This window comes from Osmia bicornis, chromosome 8 (assembly GCF_907164935.1).
Source record: "Osmia bicornis bicornis chromosome 8, iOsmBic2.1, whole genome shotgun sequence".
Lineage (NCBI taxonomy): Eukaryota > Metazoa > Arthropoda > Insecta > Hymenoptera > Megachilidae > Osmia > Osmia bicornis.
Window position 1 is genome coordinate 3,596,957 of NC_060223.1, and position 17,242 is coordinate 3,614,198.

The 17,242-nt window shown below is 35.4% G+C and overlaps 2 protein-coding genes across 2 annotated transcripts in view; one reads left to right on the forward strand and one right to left on the reverse strand.

Moving 5' to 3' along the window:
• Positions 1-17,242, forward strand: part of LOC114875743 (voltage-dependent T-type calcium channel subunit alpha-1G) — a 123,965-nt gene that overhangs the window by 94,240 nt on the left and 12,483 nt on the right. Inside the window, 3 exon segments of the mRNA XM_046286656.1 lie at positions 11,827-11,982; positions 12,071-12,205; positions 12,609-12,899. Coding sequence (XP_046142612.1) covers positions 11,827-11,982; positions 12,071-12,205; positions 12,609-12,899 — 582 coding nt within the window.
• LOC114875744 (mucin-2-like) lies at positions 13,655-16,577 on the reverse strand. Its single transcript, XM_029186381.2, has 2 exons — positions 15,951-16,577; positions 13,655-15,077 (listed from the first exon to the last, which is right to left on the reverse strand). The coding sequence occupies exon 2, from the start codon at positions 15,025-15,027 to the stop codon at positions 13,753-13,755; it is 1,275 nt and encodes a 424-aa protein (XP_029042214.2). The 5' UTR covers positions 15,028-15,077; positions 15,951-16,577; the 3' UTR covers positions 13,655-13,752.

Genomic DNA, 17,242 nt, shown 5'->3' on the forward strand with positions numbered 1-17,242 from the left:
GTTTGGTGTACTCTATGAAGAATTAATAAATTGAGCTCTGGAAGACATTTCAAGTCTACTGAAAGTATAAAATTTGTATGCCTAAGGGAGTAAATCTACGTCATCAGGACCTACGGTTCGCTACCCATAGCGCTTTATATTCGCACATGCGTGCCTTTAACACGTGCTCTTCTACATAACTGCGCACCGGAAGTGAGATACCTATTCTTCAATCACTTGTATTTTGAAAATGAAACAGCAGATTGTGAAACGATACAGAACATTTCGATACGATGTAATATTGAGAACCAATTTCTCAAGTATATGATCTATTTTAAGATGTTCTATATAAGAGAATAAAATCTTGAAACTGGTATATCCATTTCTAATAATAAGAAATAAGGCACGGATCTTATCCAGTATCATTAGAGAGGTAATACTGTATCTGCTTTGTGTTTCTCGTTGCGATCACGATTTCTGGACAGTTTCTTTAAGTTATTTACGTAATTCGCTTAAAATAGCGAACAATTAGATTTTGTTACTTGTATCGAATAGAATTCTACTTTAGCCACATACAACTATATTCATTCAGTTTTTATTTTTAATGGCTCTTTTAAAAATGTTTGAACACAAAATAAGCAATTTATGTTTTTCATTGATTGGTTAATACTTTGCAACCCACCTGTAAGGATTCATTTTCTAAACTAATTCAATTTGTTATTTCAAATGACTTTTAAAAATCATTAGAAATAACTTTTATTTTTATAAAATTATTCACTACCCATTGATGAAGATCGGCTAAATAACGAAATTGATATTGTAATTTCATTCAAAAACTTTTTCATTCTTTTTTTTATTTCTTCGTCATTTAATTAAATTACATTTTTAAAATAGTGATCCTCTACTGATCCTTTATACTCATCTTCTATTAAAGGATTTATTAAAAATATCACAGGTTAAAGAAAAATTACAAATGAATTATTGCATAATTATTAGTGTAATTACAGCAATATTCAAAATGTTTGATAATTTGTGTTTATTATTCAAAGAAAAGTTTAAATTTTACAATATAAGAAAATGTATGCATAGATACTCATTATACACTGAGCTAATTTGAATTAAATTATTTTATTACATTATTACAATATAAGGAAATAAATTCTTATGAAAAAGAATTTTACTTAGTTATGATTCAATTCTATTTATTTTTTATTTTTTAATTTATTTTTTAATTTAAATTCACTTAAAATTATGAGCTATTATAAAATATTTCTATTATTCACAAATATATTGTATTCGAAACTATAAATTTTTAATAAATTTACATACAGAATAAATTCATATTAAAAACTTGCAGAAATCGTTCAGGAAACGTGCTGAGAGTCGACGAACAAAAGATCTTACATCACACTTTATGAAAAAAAAGAAAATTCATCATCGTTTTCACGCTTTCACTGCATTTGAAAAAGAAAAGAAAAGAATTTGAATTGATTATGGGTACGAATGTTGAATTGGTATTCCAGGTACCTTCCTCAAATTCAAATTTATCGCTCGACAGAATTGTGATATAAGTTCTTTAATAGATTATTGTATCTTGCAAGAGACTGTGATTGCCTTGAAGCTTTCATCTGTTTACGTTATTTGATTGTTCTTATTATGGTTGTTGTACGTGCAGTTTTTTGCTTCCCCTGCTGCTCTTCTCTGTCAAATATCTGTTTCTTCTTTGGTAATAGGCTGCCGAGAATTGTTGATTATTGTCGAATAATTGTTTGATTTGTCGCATCAGCATAGTTGGAGAACACTGGCCGTTTTCGTATCAATGTTTTTTCAGCTTTGATCGTATATTCTTGTGGTGCATGTTTATTGTCGTTTCATATTCTTATATTACGCTTTGCATGTTGATACGCGTTTTAATGATCATTGTTGCTTCCCATCGCTGTTAACCCCGACCGTTTTTTCAAATACGCACACATCTCCTTACAATATCTACATTCGATCATACGACATTTCGTTACACTGTGAAAAACGGCAATTGAAATCACAAATGTTGGCAAATTGTATCAAGGAATCTTTAACTGTTTGGTAATTATTTTGATGATGTTTGATAATTATTTGGAAAAAACATAAAATTGGAATTTTAACATTTTTTGTCATTTAATTTGAAGTGATTTTTAGTAGTAGTTTGAAAATAAAAAATGGTAACGAAAAATGTAAGAATGTAACAAATAAGGTAACAAAAATAGTAACAAAAATGGTAACAAAAACTACAAACTACTATTAAATTATAATTTGAATTGCAATTATAATTTACACAATCAAAGTAACTATTTTCTTTATTTCAAGAAAATAATAAGACCAAGGGTTAAAAAAATGAAACCTTGAAAATTAAATTTAATTAGTGTGAACAGTTAAAGCTCTTTGAGCCACATAAATAAAATATAATATATCTATTCTATTAATGACAGTCAATGAAAATTACTTTTACCATGATACAATACTTACACGCGAATTTGTACACTTCTATACGAAACTATGTACCTTGAGTTATGCCATGAATTTTTAACAGTGTAGCAAACCTCGTTCTTCTAGCGTCATTTCTCCGTATATTCATTAATTAAAAAAAAAAAATTAAATATCTCTACATTTGTTTGTCTGCTCTAACTCCTCGGTTTCACACAGTATTTTGTATCTCTTTATTCCATTCGTTTCGCTCACTTTCTGTCTGTATCTCTGATTTTTCTCTCTACTTACTTGTTTTGTCTGACATTCACTTTGTGTTCCAATCGCGTACAAAACATTCGACGGGTTTGAATAAATCGTTGCGTGAAATACGAACACGAATACGAACAAACGCGTGCAATCAATCCCACAAATTGAGAAAACGTCGTCCTACCACGCTCGATAGATTGAAAAAGGGAGAATATACCAAACGATACAACCGTAAAGAACTTCCACATGTAATTGCGTACGGTTTGCGTATTATTATTGTTAATACCTCTCCGTTACCCACTGTAAATAGACACGTTTATTTATCCAATTACCCAGACCCGTGCTACTCAGTTCCCACGTAGACACTATTAGGTTGTTACAAATGAAATAGCCAGTTTATTTGCAAAAATTCAGTTCTAAAATGTACTGATGGATTGTTCAAAATTGTACACTTTGAAATTATAAAACTGACGTTATTAATGCAGTTTCATCAGCTATAATGGGTTACAAAAATGACACCGCTCTCTTCAAAACAGTAAAGTCTTTTTCAAATTTGATCAAACGACTTGAGTTTTGTTTTTTAGAAGTAATAGAAATTAATTTACCAGATAACAAGTTCCTGTCGTTTTGAAGAAATTGTAATTAGTCAAAATTGCAAAAGGAATAGTGACGTATTTGAGCCTGTAAAGAAAATTAAAACAAAAGCCTTTTATATATTTAAATAAGTTACATATATATACACGTTGAAAATTTGAATATATGTTATCTAATAAACTAATTTTTCTATCTTCTTAAAAAAACTCATCTGGAAAATTAATAAAGATATTATGTAATGAAATAATATAGTAATATTTAATTTTTCCAGATTGTTAAGGTTCAAAAATTGGCCATTTGATATGCAATAACTTAATATTATAGAAACATATAAGATTCGTAACAATATTACAGATACTGCTAATATCGACAGCTAGTGTGTATTTGTGCAACCAGCCGCTAAAAATTCGTTTAATACTTTTAACCTTACTTATATTTAGAGATTATATTTACGCTTCGCCATCTTTCGTTTCTCTCTTTATCTTTTTCTCCTCTCCCCGTAAACCTTAATCGTGACATTCTGCAATGATAGGTATCCTTTGCTCCAGTCGTTTTGTATTTCATTTGATTACAATTGATACAAACGAAATGAAAAATTATTCTGCATATATACGTACTGTTTCTTTGATTTTCAAATTTTGTCAAAAAAGAAGGAAATTTAATATTTTTCAGATGATGCAGTTATCTTTATCATTAATATTGTACTATACAGGGTGTTTAGAACAATATTGTGTTAAAAGTGGAAGATAATAATCGATAAAATAAATAGAAAATTTTAAGTAAACTTTGTCCGAAAGTTGGTCATTTTTAAATTATAAAAAGTTTCTAAAATAAAAAAAAATATATATGGTTAATTATTTGAAAAGCTTTCTGCAAATTTTAATTCTGTACTCTTTCGTAACATAATTTTTTAAAATGTCAGAAACCATTAATTAAGTATAAATTATTATAATTCGAAAATAAACAATTTTTGAATCAATTAAATGTTTCTCCTTTGATTTTAATGAATATTGTATTCCTCTAAAATTTGGTATTTGTTCTGAAACACCCTGTACAGGATACAGTATGTTTCACGTGAGTATTGCCATGAATTTTTGAAACTCCTGTATACAGCACTAAAAAGTAGAGAAGCTTTTGTCTAAAATAAATTTTTATAAAATTACAGGAACATTTTAATATTTTCTAGTGACACTTACATGAAACATGTAAATTATTCATATTCAATATCAATAATGTATAAGAATTTTATAAACTAATAAGTTGATAGCAACCCTTTTTGTTTGCTATTTAATTACTATTGCCATATGTTCTTTTTTATAAATTATACGCAGCTTGTATAATATTCGCTTAATGTACAAGCATCAGGTTCAGTAACATGTTCGTTCGGATATTTAATCAAAATTTTGTATCTTCGTATTGTCATGAAATTTTGATAATCAATGATGTCTGTTCACCACCCCTCAGGTAATTTATATATTTAATTACTATAAAAGTTTTCGTTTTTATTACTGAAGAATTGAAATAGATAGGTTTTGACGTTTTCTGTATTTTATAAGGATCAAAATAATTAGAAAACTGTCAGGGGAACATCAGGTGAGTACTACAGATATGTTAATATTATATTTATCAATCAAATTGTAATTCCTTTTTTGCGGACCCATAATGAAATTTACGGACTAAAATTAATATAATGAAAAATGAATACTCTCCTACAACATTAATGATGTCCACCTTATTTCCTTTTTTTGTATATAATTATAAATTTGTTGCTAATTTAAAGTTTTGTTTTTAATAAAATTGGAAATAAACTACTATTATTACTAAGCCGGGCACGGGCGCCCGCCAATGCCCGTATTTGCACGCGTGCAATGCTACGAGCCCGAGATGCTGTCCTTCAAGTAAGATGGGACGGTTCCGACTACCGTCTCTCCATCTTTCCTAATGGCGGTACTGTCTCCTCGGAGAGACGGTAGTCGGAACTGTCCCATCTTACTTGAAGGAGCAGCGTTGGAAGGGGAACCGGAACATGTGTTTCAGGAGTGGTTTTCCCCTACTTGGCCAGACCTCCCGTAGACTGCAGGGGGCTATAAAGATTTCACTCGGAAGGAACACAGGTCTGATTGGTCGTGCCCCGACCTCAGTTCACGCGTACTTTCGACCATAGTGTATTATTGGCTAAAATTGTCACATTTACAAATTAGGCTCGTGTAAAACTAGAGAGTCGGTCGGTGTTTGCGAAGCACCCCTTTTTTTTAACGTGGAGAAATTTTTGATAAGACCTCCTACTGTTCACTTGTGGAGAGTAGTGGGGGAGTGTCTGATTCCTACAGACTAAAACCCCATGGCGACCGACACTGATGCTATAGGTCCTATAGTTCTAACGAATTACGTCGGAACCCCCCACGCCTGGCACACTGGTATCCTTTCTGCGGAGAACCCCCTTTGCTTCCTATGTCATTCTGGGCGCAATCTTTATACTTCGCTACAGTGCTAATAGGCTCGTGCAAAACTATAGGGCCGGTTGATGTGTCATCAGTACCCCTTCTTACTCCTATGTCGTCCTAAAAGACTTGTAAACGGAGAACAGTATATCTTACATATAGGACATTGGATTGTTTTAGAAAAAGACCAGTAGTTGTTTCTAGTTGATTTGAACAATATTATAAATAATCCAATTTTTGTTATCATTAGTCTGGTGAAAAGTTCAGCAAGGAAGTTTTGCAGTTTCATCAGATGTTAGGGAATCAATTCCTATGAAATATTTGATAAATTGGCAATATCCTATATCATATATCATGGATTCTTTTCAATTAATGTGAATATCTGGTTACCATCAATCTTACCTGGTCTTAAATTGGCCTTCTACTTCGTTCTCCATTTCCCAAACTGAAATCTCCATTTCTGAATTTCTTCAAACCATTTCTATTTTATTTCCACGGTACACTATCTTTTCTAGAAATATAATAACGTCAAATGCTAGAAATAAAAGTTATGTTCGCGTAATTTTAATCTCACTTGAATAATAAAAAATTTATTATTTTAAATTCAAAAATTTTTTCGCAAATTGAGACAAGCTTATAAATACCGCTTTTATCAAAATTCACCTTTTGAGCTGAAAAATTATTATAGTCGTTTTTAAACTTCAAAATTATGGTCGCTTCAATTTTTATTTAAACAATTTTCCAAAATTATATTTACTTAATAATGTCAAGGCTAGAACCTATGTGCCGTTGTTAAAATGTAACAATTTTTTTTTTTTTAAATTAAGGTTTATTGTCACATCAACTACAAGGTTATTAGCGACATCAAGGAGTAGGTAAAGCTTACATTATCAGTTCTATTAGTTTAGTATCTTTTATAAATTTGAGTAAGTCCTGAATTTTACTGATTTTTAAGTTGTCCTTGAGAGAAGAAACGTGACAATTGATGCGACGTAAAACTTAAAATAAGAAAAGTAAATAAAAGATGAATTGAAGTGTCCGAAGCAAGTATTTCTTTGCAGAGTCCATTCTGCAGTATATGGTCCTGCATTATTCTCCAATATCTGTGCTTAATGCACTATCTTGCATTATTTCGAAGAAAGAGAGCATCCTCACGATTTATCGATCCTTAAAACCTTTTCGAGTACCATTTCGAGTTATGTCGAGTATATGTCCTCAGTAATGGTTTTGTCTTGGCTACAATTCAAAATGCCCACTATACGTATCAGAATGTTTGTTCATTCTTCATGTGGTTTATCTTCAAGAATTTTATTGTCATATCTGGATTTTCAAAACCACTTTTATGATATCCATTCGTTTACAAATATTACAGCTGAAAGCACTATAAATTTACTTGACAGATTTTACTATTTGAATATCAACAGTCACAGAATATCAAAGACAGATTCTTGTCTTTGAAAAATATCTCTGTATAGTCGTGTGAAATGTAGGCTTTCCTTGACTAACAATAAGGAAAGTTGTAAAGAAGGGGCTTAATTATATTTCTTATCCGTCCTTCTTCTTTACATGCCAGAATGGAAAGGTTTATGTTATGTTTTTCTTAGATTTTCCCAAAGTCGAAAGCTATATCGCCATTTTCCATAGGAAAGCCTACTTGCTTGGTGTTGTACATTCAGGTGCAATGTAGGCTTTCTTTAAAAACCGTTCAAATTAGGTAACTAATTAGCAGAACTAAGGGAATAGATCCGTATCAATAATTTTCTAAAGCTAGGAAGACTGTTTCTTTCTTTTCCACTCTTGGGTTTAGGTCTATCCTCTTTTTCAAGTTACCTGCCTAGTCTGAGCAACGGCAGATTAGGGGAAAATCTGTGGGGAAATACAACCCCGAGCCATACTTTCTAGGATGCCCAGCAATAAATCTTCTATTTACTATGTCAAAAAACATTGAATTCATTTGTTTCTACTGTTACGCTTTTTTACAATTAAATGTTATTTAATTTTATTTACGAATAAATTTTTATTTTTAGTCAAATTTATCAACCAAGGTTTAATAACCCGGGCGTAATAAATTTTAATCCGATCTCAATTCTGAGGAATCCTTTAGCTAACAATAAGAGTAAAAGTAGAGAGAAGAACACTCTAAGTACTTCTTGCTATTCATCTTGGAACCACCTAGGGAGAACCTAACCTAAAAACCCCTGTCCTCACACATGAAGAACAGATAAATAATGCGAGTGGTTGGATCCTTCTTTCTTTAATTCTACATAAAAGTGTAGAGACTGAAACGTTTTAGTAGTTATTTTTTTTGTCCTTGTGTTAGGTTAGTTTCTCCTTAAGTTCTACTTAAGTTCTTTCAACAATAAAGGCTGATGGAAGACTTTTCTCTTACATTTATCTTTAGCCATGAGAAGTCTATATTGCACCCAAGTGTATATACCAAATGATAAAGTTACAGCGAAAGAAAATGCCATAAATTTTCTGGGGTACATACTAATATGTTCATTCTCAAAATTCGAACGAACTTATTACTGAATCTAATATATTATAGACATTTGTCAATTTGTTTATTTGTTTTAAATACTAGATATTCCTTATATCTGCATAAATATCCATTTATGCACACCGATCTTGCAGAATGTGACTGTATAAGCTTCGAGTGACAGTTGTTTTTGCTGTTCACACGATATACCTGCTTAACACCTGCCAATGGAGCGTCTTCATCTTTTTTACATTAATTATTATTCCTAATTAAAGTAAATATTATTATTTCTTGCAATACTAAATAGTTCAATTGTCATTCATTTTTGAGAATGAAGGAATCTTTGGTAATTATTTAAAATAGAGTCTTTTCCAAATTTTGATAATTTTATTGTTAAATTTCTGATTAATTATCTATATCAGACACACAGAAAATTTGGGAAAGACACTATTTTGAATAATTACTGAATCTTTAAATAAATAATTTGAGTATCTTAAATTAATTAAATAAAGCAACTTTAAATACTAAATAAAATACGTAAAACAAATTTTCTAATTAGCAAATGTTTGCTTCTGAAAACAAGGACGTTGATTAATTAACATTACCTACAACACGATATCAATTGATATGTTCATTCACTTACCGAGCAATCAACGTTCCAATGAACATTCAGCTAACTAACGCATCGGCAAATAGCCAACGCAATTCCAGCTTGAAATTACAGCTTAAAATATTCATGCTCCTATATTGGAACTGACATGCATAGTATCTCTAAGGGATTATGTAACCTGGATACGTATTTTTATCATGGCTATACATTCGAATCGCTGACCCCTTCTTCCCCTGACAACTTTTATCAAGAAAAAATCGATAAAATATAAATTTAAAGACAACCTACATGTCAGATTAACACTTTCACTGTTGTCAGTAGCTAAAAGTTCAATCACGCGATATCGCGTGCTTGGTAATTTTCTGATGAAATGACGCATTTTCTGATAAGAAGGAGGAAATATTTTGACTGAAGACGCTCCATGGTTGGAGGATCAATATCCTTCGCCCCATCCTTACCGTTCCATTTGAAATGAGGCGATACTTTAGGCCGGCGGATTGTCTCGGTTGCAGCATCCTAGGGATGTACCTGTTCGGGGGTAAGTTTTGCATGTGGGCGGACCGGAGTCGGCCCTGCACCTGTGCCGAGGTGGTCTCGCGGCACCCAATGTGCCGCTGTGATCGCAAACATTTCAACGACATCGTCTGGGCACTAGTCACGGTCTTTCAGGTACCACCGTTCCCCTCTCTTACACCAAAAACACGGTATATGCGCTAAGTATTTAGAAACACATCATACTTTCTTCTCCTTATTCTCTTTACCTTTATCTATTCTTATGTGTATTTTCTATGTCTACGTTTATGTCTGTCTTTGTCCTTCTTTGTGTCTTTGTCTCTATGTCTTTATATCTGTGTCTACAGGGTGCTTCAAAACTGGACAATCAAATGTTGCTATAATATTCTATGAGTAAAAATGAGATTCGTGGATGTTGAAATTTTTATTAAAATATATGTATATCTTTTTAATATAAAAGCAAGTTTACTGATATATTGTAATGTAACACGAGGTTAGCAGTGTGCATTTAATTTATTTATTAATGTTATGTTTATTACCTGAAATTATTGAAAATAATTAATTAAAATGAACAATGTTAATTATTAGTGTAACTCATTATAATGGCTTTAACAGCTTAGATGAAATTTAGTTTAGATTTATTTCTGCAGATATTTTGGGGAATTATTTTTCAAGTTTGGTGCAACCTGTATAGTGATTTCATTCTTTGTTTTATACAATACCAAGAATGGGAGGGTTTAATTACCCTTCGGAGCACGGACCATGGAAAAAATCCGAATTTTAGTTTAATTTTGTATTTCATATTTTTATATCATTTTCTAAATTTTACTATTTTTCTAAATCATTCATTAATTCATTACTAATTTTAATATTCTTGTCTATATTTTGTAAGTTTGGGGCACGATTGATCTAGACCCAAGGATTAAATAAGAAATCATAATTTTCTGAGTCCTAATTTTGAAGATATCGATATCCAAATTAATTTAAAAAAAAATTAATATAATCTCTAATTATTAAATATTACAATGCTATATTTCCTCTAGGAAAGTCTACCATGCCCAAGACTGTACTGAAAACATCTGGGTATTTTATTGTTACTTGACAGAAATTAAATTTGTTTTATTATCTCTTCTATCTAAACAATAAATAGATGCATATTTTAAAAAAATGTTATATCCCCAATTTTGCCTTAGTTAAAAATTAAATTCAAGTTGAATCTCTCAATGATGTTTAAAAATAAAAAATTAAACAAACACCTTTTTCAGATTAAAGTGAAGTAGTGTGAACTTTTTTTAAAAATTTTTACTTGTAGAATATATTTGCAAAATTTGGTCGTCTAGCTATGAAACACTCTACCTATCTGTCTCTATGTCTATTTCTATATCTATTCTTATATTTACATCTGTTTGTATCTGTACCTGTACATTTGTTTATATCTATATTCATATTACGTATACATGCGTGTTACATAATACTGTGTGCAGTTTTCTCTTGCTTTTTGTCCTTTCACGTTCCAGCTAACGTTTTATTTTTTTCGATGCGACAGTATATAAATTTTCAATGGTTGTTCCCAATTTTTAGTTTTTCGGTTTTCTCTCTGCGTTTACCTTTGTTATACGTTGCAGCTTAACGAAGTATCGTTACGAATTAACAAAATATTGACAATTCTCTATTTTTTCCATTTTCTACTCTATCCTATTTTTTTTTCTTTTTTTTTTCGATTAACTTTCGTTGTTCCGTGATAAAATAACAGAGTGGATAATGGTTTGTTTGTTACGCGATTGACATGGTTTTGTTATCAGTCCAGGAGTTAATCGATTATACGGATGTTACGTTAGCCGTAACATCTGACCCTTTTTTTTTTTTCAAACAGTAAATAACTGCATCACGTTGTTTCGCTTGTTACTATGTATGGGAACATAACGACATAAATATTCAAATGAAGCTGTAACAATTAGGTAGCCGCTTTAATGATTTTACCAGCTCATTTCAGCCCAGCTTCCTTATTTCAAAATTTTTCACATTTTAATCATTTTTATCCTATTAAATCAAAAATAAAATAAAATTTGCATAATTGAAATGCAGTAGAGAAATGCAGTAACAAAAAGATGTATTGTAGAATTTCGTATCCTTCAATGGAGACTGTGAACTGAAATGGGTTAAATATTGAACACAGAGAGAAATTCGTAGTAAAATGCAAATATACTACTATGTAGGAAGAATGCGCGAGACGATACTGATCGATACCCTTTTTATTCATCTCTCTTCTTCTTTTTTAAACTGTCAGTCAGTAGAATTAGTGTATGAAGAATTCGAGCTAATTCTCCTAACTAGATGCTGAGAGAAACGTTTCGTTAAAAGCAATAACAACAGATTTCACGTGAAACTTTATTTTTCACGAGTTAGAGATTTTGCTTATTTATTCGTCTCGCGAAACGTAGCGGAAGTTATTTCTCTAAGGTACATTGAGAACTTTTTGTTTTCTTTTTCTCTTTATATAGATTTTAACGCAGGAGGATTGGAACGTTGTGCTGTTCAACGGAATGCAAAAGACGTCCCATTGGGCAGCGCTTTATTTCGTCGCGTTGATGACTTTCGGAAATTATGTCCTTTTCAATTTACTGGTTGCTATTCTGGTCGAAGGATTTTCTTCGGAGGTATGCCGGTCGCTGCTTCTCAGTTGTGGAAAAAATTGTTTACGTCAACTGCTACAGGCGGCTGAACATTAATGACATAATTTTTCAGAGGAATGAAAGAAGGGAAAGAGAACAAAGGGAAATGGCTAAGCTGGCTGCCAAAGAAGCTGGAATGGGTAGCGACGATGGATCATCCAGAATATCTAGATCCCATTCGATCACTGACAGCGATACTTGTACTCAGGTTAAATATACTACTATTTATTGAATTAACAAAGCTTAGAAATTGGTTACAGGAAAACATAAATTGAATTTACCTCATATTTTGTACAAATTTCAATTTTAGAGGCTTATTCATATTTTGTGTAATGATATAAACATCAACTAAAAGATCCAAATATTTATTTTTAAATTTTATTAAAGCAACACAAACATCTAAAGGGGGCTATAGCTCTGAGTGCCACTTTAAACCTTCTATGTACTATGCAAAAAAATTCCAAAGTTCAAAATCCATCATAATCTTGTAAATTTTTAACTAACATTATTATTTCAAAATAAATTCTCATAAATTAAAATTTTTGAACTAAGTTTATCAACATTGAAACGCATTATTGTTCGTTTTAAAAGAAATAATTGTTTCAATGTAGGATCGGAAAAATTCCTGGCAGAGTGCAGAGGAGTTGCGAAAATATAAAGATAACAACAGCAGAGAAAAGCAAAATACTGTCTGGAAGCATCAAATGGACGAGCCAAAGTGCAACATTCAGAAGGAAAATAAAATGATGGGTGGCACGGGACAGCCACCCATAATTACTCACACAGCAGCCACCCCTCAAGATTCACCAAACACTACCCTCGATGTTGGATACAGAGATCTGAATTGTCGAGCTGTTTACCCAACTGCAGCACTGTCAATTGAATCTATCGATCGTTCAGGAGTATGTATAATTTGTTCTCAAAATGTATTCAAAATAGTACTCAAAATTTACGTATTGCTTAACGTATACTCAAAACGCTCGTCGTCGCAGCGAATTTTGTGGAGAGGATACAATTCGGGGATTGGGTCGTCTTCAGGGTCAGAGGCTAATTGGGCTAGGGATCAATATCGATCGGGGATTGGCCGGTGATCGGGATCGATGCTTGGCGATGCTGGCTGCTGGCTTAGGGTCCTCGGGCTCGACGTATAGATGGCCCCACGGCATCGTTTTAGCGGTGTGGTTGGGCGGCTCCTCGCTGTGGCGGGATGTCGTGTCGTTGGCCTCGGGACGGGTTTTCCTTTTCGATGGTGGCAGCGTCGTTGCTTGGTGTCCTGCCTTTGCCTCTATCGGCCCGATACCGGCGGGTGGACAAGGGAACAGGGTTAGGGAAGGGAGTGCTACGGGGACAGGCGCGTCGCAGACGAAAGCCAAGCCGGGCACTAGTGTCACCACATTACAACACACCTCCGCCTTGACTGGACTTGCGGGCGACTCGTTCTCGGGGTTGCAGGTCGCGTATTACTCTCTCATCCCTCCACTTCGTCCTCACACATACTAGGGTGGGCTCGTTAGGTTGAGAGACCTCCTTGTTGCTCGGTGTGATGTGAAAAAAAAGGTTAATAGTGAACCTGTAAGGGAAGTGAATTAGATTATTTGGCCCAAAATAAAAGAGAGGAGGAAAGAAAAGTTATAAACTGGTACTACTTGCTTTAATTCTGTTTGATTCGTGCCTAAAAATTTTTGAGAAGGTAGGAAATTCTGTTAGGTTGCTATGGGGTAGGGATCATTGGGAAGCGGGATTAGGGCTAGGGGATTATCGGGGGGAAATTGGAGAAGAAGGCGTTCGGATCTTTCGGAGGGACGGGGGCGTGGGGATTTTGAGGGACATTAGGGATGGGATTCGGTGGCTGCGGGATCCGGGAGGTGGGGGTGTGATTTGGAGGGACATTAAGGGGGGGATTTCAGTAACCGTGAGGGTGGGAGAGGCGTTAGAAGTATGGAAAGGGGAGGACGATCGGGGAGGGGCGGAACCATTAGTTTTTAGGGGTTGTTTCCGGGGCGATATAGATGGAGTGGGAGAGGTATGCGGCCCGAAAAGTGTCTTCCGGGGCCTTGGGAGTGTCGTAGGAGGGGTGTCGGATTTAGGAAGGGCTTTACGGCGTTTTGGTGAAGGAGGTGAGGAAGGTGGTGAGTGATCGGCTACGGGTCTGATTGAACGGGTCTGGTAATTATTGGGGACATACCGGAGGCGGAAGGCTCTCAAGAACTCATTATAATTTGACCATTTCCGCGGTTGTTCTTGCGCCCACGCTCGCGCCGATCCGGTGAGGACAAAGGGAAGTACACGGAGGATTTCCGTTTGGGTCAAGTTTTGGCCGGTTGCGCATTCGGCCAGGGTTTCTAAAAATTCCTCCCCGTCCTCGTCGGGGTTTCCCGCGAAGGCAATCTGCCATATGCGAAAAAGTCCGCATGCGCGGCCCTCGTCGAGGGGGTGGTAGAAAGTATCTTGGGGAATACTGGACGGGGGGCGGAATGGGTTGGTGCTAGATAAGGAGGGTTCAGCGTGAGGCGGGGGCATCATGGACAGATTGGAAATAGGGGTTGGATCGTGGGGGTAGCGTGGTGGGGTCGAGGTTTGGCAGGTGCAACTCTGGCAGTGCTGAGTTTGGATCTCTGTTTCTTGGATTTGGGGGTGAGCGGGAATGGGATTCGGGGCGGAGATGATTGTAAGGTTTGAGGTGGTTAGGGTGGTGGTGGAGGTCACGGTGATTGGGTTGGGGATGTTGGACGGGCGAGTTAATTCGGGGAAGTAGTCGTGGGAAGTATCGATCGCCGTGGCGTTTGTCTCGGGATTTGGGTCGTGTATGGGTCGGGGGTGAGGGGTAGGGAGTGATTCGGGAGCGGAATCGTCCGCCTCTGGGGTAACCCAGGCGGCGGAAAGGGTGAAAGGGAGGCGGTCATCGGCCGTGTCGTTTACAAGGTCCCATGGGGCGGCATCCGGGCTGAACACGCGCCGAACTTCCGAGCGGAGATAACGGTCCCGGAATTCCTCTCTCCATCCATGGATATTCAAACGCGCGTGATCCATGAGCCGAATTAACCGATTCAAACTCCGGGTTCAAACAGAAATTCGGGGTTCTGAAAAGAAAGGGTGCAAAACAAGAAGGGCGTACAGTTTCAAAATTATAGCACAATACAAAATCTCAAAATCAGCAATTGGCCATTAAAAAAATGTAAAATCGGCAGGCGGCACGAAAAGGCACTTTCAAGGCACTCAATATCGGCAAAACGCGAGTATTCAAATCGGTGACACAAGCAAAAAAAATTGTAGGGCAGAGATAATCAAATTCAATAACATTCAATAGGTTCGAAATATTCAAAAGCAACGTTCGGTCGAAAGCGGTTTTCGTGTCGATTGAGAGGCATTGTTTATTTTCGTATATCGATACGTTAGGATATCGCGTATCTCAATCACAACATCGCGTTCGACCGGCAGCGACAAAAAAAAGTGACAACAAGAGGCTCAACGGTAACGGGCACCTTCTGCGTCGTAATTTCAAGTTCATAATGGTTTCTGGAATTCTCGATCGTGAGAGCTTGTTGAACTTCATAAAATTTTCCTGGCCCCAAATTTTCCGTTGGGCGCCAAATTTGTGACCCTTTCGCGTAGGTGCACTCTATACAATGTCTTGAAATCTCTATGATTCGTTGGGCTCCAGCTACAGGTGTAGCGATTGGAACAAAATGGGGAGTATCGGGGGTCCTTTGCACTAGACGGGGACTCGCGGCTCGATCTCGGTCGATGGGAAACTCTAGGGCTGGGAACCTCGGAGTAGGATGTTCACGGAAGGTTCCTTGCGTTACGCGATCAAAAGGGTAGTCAAAAAAGGGAATCTTTAAGGGCGGGAGAAAAGGGTGATTCGTAATATCGCGATTTACAATTGCGCGGACGGAGAAGGTGGTCGTTGCCGGACTCAGAATTCAACAATTATTAAAATCATAGGGACTCACCAATATGCCGAAACACTGCTCGCACACACACTTCAGAAAATCTTTACAAAATCTCAAAACTTTCGTTTCCTGCCCAAAATCCAAGTGTCGGCCCGTCATTGTCGCAGCGACGGCGAGCCCGTCGCACGGAATTTTGGGGAGGGGATACAATTCGGGGATTAGGTCGTCTTCCGAGTCAGAGGCTAATTGGGCTAGGGATCAATATCGATCGGGAATTGGCCTGTGATCGGGATCGACCGGGGATTGGTCGGTGAACGGGATCGATAGGGCTGACGGAGGCTTGGCAATGCTGTCTGCTGGCTTAGGGTCCTCTGGCTCGACGTATAGATGGCCCCACGGCATTGTTTTAGTGGTGTGGTTGAGCGACTTCTCGCTGTCACGGGACGTCGTTGGCCTCGGGACCGGTTTTCCTTTTCGGTGGTGGCAGCGCCATTGCTTGGTGTCCTGTCTTTGCCCCTATCGGCCCGATACCAGCGGGTGGACAAGGAAACAGGGTTAGCGAAGAGGGTGCTACAGGGATAGGCGCGTGGCAGGTTAAAGCCAAGGGATCGTGGCGATTGTAACGGGGGGGCACTCGTGTCACCACGTTACAATATACATACTCAAAATAATATTCAAAATATACTCTCTAGATACTCTTAATATACTCTATGTGTACTCAATAAGTACTCAAACATGTATTCAATATATGTATACTTAAAATAGCACTAAAAATATGCCAGACACGTATTTAAATTATATTTAACATGTAGTCAAAAATAGTAGTTAAAACGTACTCTATGAGAATTCAAAACATGTTAAATGTGCGCTCAATGAGTAAACAAAACTATGATTATTCCAAGTATATGTTGAGTGTAACCATTTTGAGTAAGTACTTAAATAAGTAACGTTTCATAATAATAATTTCATATTAATAATTTCATTTATTATAAATACTATAAATCAAAATTAGAATAATTGTGAGTACATTTTGAGTACATATACTATTTTGAGAACATGCAGAATATATTTAAGTACATACTATTTTAAATATACATACCGATATTTGAATACGTATATTTTCACCAGTATAAATACTATGAATATAAATTTACATTTATTAATACTATAAATTATATTTACTTATTATTGTAGAATATTTAACCATAGTATTTCCTGTTGATTGTCAAATGTCATTCTTTTCATTCTTCTTTATTAGGTTTAAATTTTATTCAGCATTAAACAAGTATTTGAAAACATTTTACATGTAAAATGATTTATGAAATTCATTTAACTCTTCATCATAATATTAT